General features: G+C 51.9%; 1 protein-coding gene across 1 annotated transcript; it reads left to right on the forward strand.

Annotated features, from left to right (window-relative positions):
- The first annotated feature begins 512 nt into the window (after positions 1-512).
- On the forward strand, positions 513-4031 carry LOC124675166 (glucan endo-1,3-beta-glucosidase 14-like). The gene is made up of 4 exons (XM_047211236.1): positions 513-809; positions 2191-3221; positions 3533-3685; positions 3772-4031. The coding sequence occupies exons 1-3, from the start codon at positions 719-721 to the stop codon at positions 3587-3589; spliced, it is 1179 nt and encodes a 392-aa protein (XP_047067192.1). The 5' UTR covers positions 513-718; the 3' UTR covers positions 3590-3685; positions 3772-4031.
- The last annotated feature ends 562 nt before the right edge of the window (positions 4032-4593 follow it).

Below are 4593 nucleotides of genomic sequence, written 5' to 3' on the forward strand. Positions count from 1 at the left end.
CCGTCCTTGAACTTGGGCGTCGTTGTTGCCTGACGAACGCGTGCGTGCTCCCTGAAATGTGCAGCACGATTCGTGCCTCCCGCGTCTGGTTCCGCCTGGCCGGCTCGAGGAAGCTCTGATCTCGTCGGCCGGCCGGTTGGACGGAGGATTCGGACGGGAAGAGCACCAAGTCACGAAGGGGGAATACGGGTACCAGACTGCCGACGCACACGTCGGATGCGTCCCAAACATGGAATGGTCGGCGGCGGGGATCCGATCGAGATCGACACGCGTCGCCGGCGCACATGTGGCAGCGAGAAGTGTATTGGTAGCGGCCAGACCGACCCACGCACAATGTGTTTCTCTTCCAGGCTCGCTCTCCATCCCAACGGCCAGAAGCACATGCCGTCTAACTAACGGTTATAACTACCCAGGGACACGCCGCGCGCCACGGGTTTACTGCCTTTCACGCTGCTTAAATATCCTCGAGACCGCCCGCGCGCTGCCCAAGCCCGATCGAGAACACAAGCGAGCGACAGACGACGCGCTCTCTCTGACCACACACACACACACACACGCACGCGATCGAGCGGGAGAGCATCGAAAGGTCTGCATTAGCGCGAGACCCTGCCGGCCGGCCGGTCTCGATCGCAGCCTCATCAGCTCTTGGCTGGCCTACTCATCATCCCTGCCGGGAATCGGAGCCAGCTACGCCGCTGCGCAGTCGAGCAGTCCGGCCATGGCCGCGGCGAAGCCGTCGAGGGCTGGACCGTCGCCGCCGCTGCCTCGCTGCTTCCTCCTCGTCTTCACCATCCTCCTCGCAGCACCAGGTGAGTGCCGCCCGTGCAATCCGTAGATAGACCTCCTCGCATAACATTTCGTGCTGTCGGCACAGAGGGTCTTAGCGGTGACACCAGAGTGTCAAATTAGAAACTGAATTGCCTTGATCGAGCACACCATCCTTTCTCATCAAGCTCCGATCGACGGGTCTTGGAATAATATGTGATTACCCGGTGGAGCTAACAGGTTTTTGATCGGGGCACAGCTGAGTGGTCTTTATTTTCTCCATTCTTACACTCATTGGCACACTTGCACCAAACCATCAGTCATGCAAGGGGAAGTGACTCCATTGCCATCTTTACCATTGGTTTCTTCATTTCTTGTTCTATTTTGTGCCAAATTCATTTTTTCAATGAAAGGATGGTGGCTGAATTTCTATCTGTTCATATTTATGAAACACAATCTTTGCTACTCCCTTTGATTTAAGCATGATGTGCTCCCTTCATTTTCTCAAGTATCAGTATGACATGACGACCTAGCAATCAATGGTGTGTGCTTATTTGGTGTACTTGCTGAGATTATTGTATCTTCGTTTTAAACGAATATCCAGTGAGCTCACATGGTCCCTCAAGGTGCTCCATGCCGTAAGACACACCCACTATGATAAGAATAGCATCTCTCAATCCAAATAATTAATCCATGGATGCTAATTTCGCACTATTTTACCAAAATACGATTCTATTCGGTACGTACTCCCCCCCCCCCCCCCCGTTCTTAAATATAAGGCCACTTTGTTTTTGAGACAAACTTTGATTAATAATTTGGTCTATAAATATGAATCGCATGTGATTCAAAACTATATCATCGGATGCAAATTTCAATGAACCTTCCAATGATATATTTTTAAATGACATATAACTTATATTTGGTCGACTAATTCATTAGTCAAAGTTTAACACGAAAAACGAGGTGGATCCGATCTGGTACTGACCTGTGATGGCTTTACCCCTAAAGTATGTTTGAAAGTGTAGCCAAGTGGCTTGCCTATTACAGTTCGTAATCGTAGATGCCACTTGCCAGCTACGTAATTGTGTACTTTTAGATCAATTGTGGACACTGGGACAGAAACAAGATGAAACAAGTTGGCTTGCTAAAAGGTGTTTGACAACGTACGTGCTATTTTATCGGGTTGATTCTTGGTAGGATACCCCAATCACATGCTCGCATGTGGACCCGAGCTTGCACCGGCCGGATCGTCTGATTGTTCTAACACTGTGCAGCTTAGATTGTCTGCTCATCTGCTTTATTCAATTTGATCTTCATCTTTTTTGGCTTGTCAGGAAAATGTAGGTAGTTTAGTTTCGTGATGAGAACTTGATTTTGATACATGCGGATCGTGGTTTCTGACTTGGTTACAACCACATGATGCAGCACATGAGGCGATGGCAGCAGCACTGTCGATCGGGATCAACTACGGGCAGATCGCCGACAACCTCCCTTCCCCATCCCGGGTGTCGTCGCTCGTCCGGTCGATGCAGGTGAGCAAGGTGAAGCTCTACGACGCCGACCAGAACGTGCTGCGCGCGTTCCTCAACACGGGCGTGGAGTTCGTCATCGGCATCGGGAACGAGAACGTGTCGGCAATGCTGGACCCGGAAACCGCGCAGGCGTGGGTCCAACACCACGTCCGGCCGTACCTCCCCAGCACCCGGATCACCTGCATCACCGTCGGGAACGAGGTGTTCAAGGGCAACGACACCGCCCTCAAGGACAACCTCCTGCCGGCCATGAAGTCCGTTTACGGAGCCCTCGGCACCCTGGGGCTGCAAGGACAGGTGAACGTCACCACGGCGCACTCCCTGGACATCATGGGAAGCTCCTACCCTCCCTCCGCCGGTGCCTTCCGGCCTGACGTCGCGCCCTACATCACCCCGCTCCTCGACTTCCTGTCGGCGGCGAGGTCGCCATTCCTCATCAATTGCTACCCGTACTTCGCCTACAAGGACGACCCTGCCGGCGTGCCGCTAGAGTACGTGCTATTCCAGCCCAACGCCGGGGTCACCGACCCGGCCACGGGGCTCAACTACGACAACATGCTCTATGCCCAGGTGGACTCCGTCTACGCCGCCATCCAGGCGCTAGGCCACACCGACGTCGACGTGAAGATCTCCGAGACCGGCTGGCCATCCAGGGGCGACCCCGACGAGGCCGGCGCCACGCCGCAGTACGCCGGGATCTACATCGGGAACCTGCTGCGGAGGATCGAGATGAAACAGGGGACGCCGCTCAGGCCGGCGGTACCGATAGACGTCTATGTGTTCGCGCTGTTCAACGAGAACCTTAAGCCTGGGCCAGCCTCCGAGAGGAACTACGGGCTCTTCTACCCTGACGGCACACCGGTCTACAATGTCGGCCTGCGCGGGTACCTGCCGCCCATGGACGAGTCGAATGGCGCGCGAACGGTAAGCCTCTTCAGTCTTCGTGTTGCCACATATTCTGCGGATTCGTTACAAAGTTTCTGAATGTCGATTACACTACTAATCCATCTGATTCATATTACTTGTTAGTATAGATGTATCTAAAATTAAAATGTGTGTCTAGATACATTCATATTAGAGACAATTAATGGGAATTGTAGGAGTAGAATAGTTGGTGATTGCTGCAGCTATGCAAAGTCTTAAACCTTTACGAGACAACGCTGTCGTATTTTACATTTCTCCTTTGTACGATACCTGAATCTGACATGCTGTGAAACGGTTATCGTCTTCTGCAGGTGATTCACTTGTTTGCCCTCATCACCATAGCATCCATCACCGTCATGTTATCTTGATAGTATATACTGATGACCACTTCACGCAGTAAAGCGGACCAAGATGCTGAGCCTGAGAATCGCTTGCAGCTAGGGATTCCACGTGCAGATCACAATGTAAGGGAAATCGTTGAAACTTGCGTTTGAGAATTGCTATATTTTGCTCACAAAGCTAACAGGTGTGCTATTTCTCCTCGATGCAGAACTTTTCTCCATGATGGTTGTGATCATCAGAAACACACAGCGTGGCCTCGCAATTACTGTGAAGTTAGATTCATACTGACGATGAGGTAGAACTAACTACTTGGACATAATACATAGCCGATGTTTGTACAAACAACATTGTTTTTATAGGACTGATTCATTCTGTAGATATCTCTCCTATGAAACTGTATAGTATTTGCATACGAGTGTACAAAACTACAGGAGATAAATCAAGGCACAGACCAAGGCTGCCAATTGTTCTTCCCATCATGCTTCTCAATTGCTTATTCTGGTATTACCCTTCATTGGAAATAAATGGCTTATTCTGTTATTATCCTGACACGATGTATTTATATTACACAACGAAGAAGGATCGACCCTCCGGAGACGCTCCCTCCCGGGCGTTTCTGGAGGGCCCCTCCCACCTCAAACCCCCCACCACCTCCACCCCCGCCCCCCTGGACACCGTCGATGCTCTCGTCGGCAGCGGTAGCCGGTAGGGCACCCTCCGTGTCAAAGACTACGGCTGGGATGGCGAGGTGAGGCCCGTTGGGGTTCCTCAGGAGATGGGAGAACTACGATGAGAGCATAGGACAACACGACTTTCCGTCCGGGGCATGAGGCCCTCCGTCAGTCTGGCGCCGATGAGGAGGCGATGCGCCCCCAACGAGTCTTCAATGAGCATGGTGGGGTGCTAGATCATCGGGCTGAGATCTAGGCTGAGGTCGATTGACGTGGGCACTACCCTTCGGGTAACCCACATTACCCTATCCTGTATTGACTAATTGGAGGCCCATGAAGATACCTGAAGGCAAGATGGG

This window comes from Lolium rigidum, chromosome 7 (assembly GCF_022539505.1).
Source record: "Lolium rigidum isolate FL_2022 chromosome 7, APGP_CSIRO_Lrig_0.1, whole genome shotgun sequence".
Classification (NCBI taxonomy): Eukaryota; Viridiplantae; Streptophyta; class Magnoliopsida; order Poales; family Poaceae; genus Lolium; species Lolium rigidum.

Coding starts and splice junctions, on each gene's coding strand:
- LOC124675166 (XM_047211236.1), top strand. CDS start 719: ATGGCCGCGGCGAAGCCGTCGAGGGCTGGACCGTCGCCGCCGCTGCCT. Junction 810..2,190: donor CATCCTCCTCGCAGCACCAG/GTGAGTGCCGCC, acceptor CACATGATGCAG/CACATGAGGCGATGGCAGCA. Junction 3,222..3,532: donor AGTCGAATGGCGCGCGAACG/GTAAGCCTCTTC, acceptor CGTCTTCTGCAG/GTGATTCACTTGTTTGCCCT.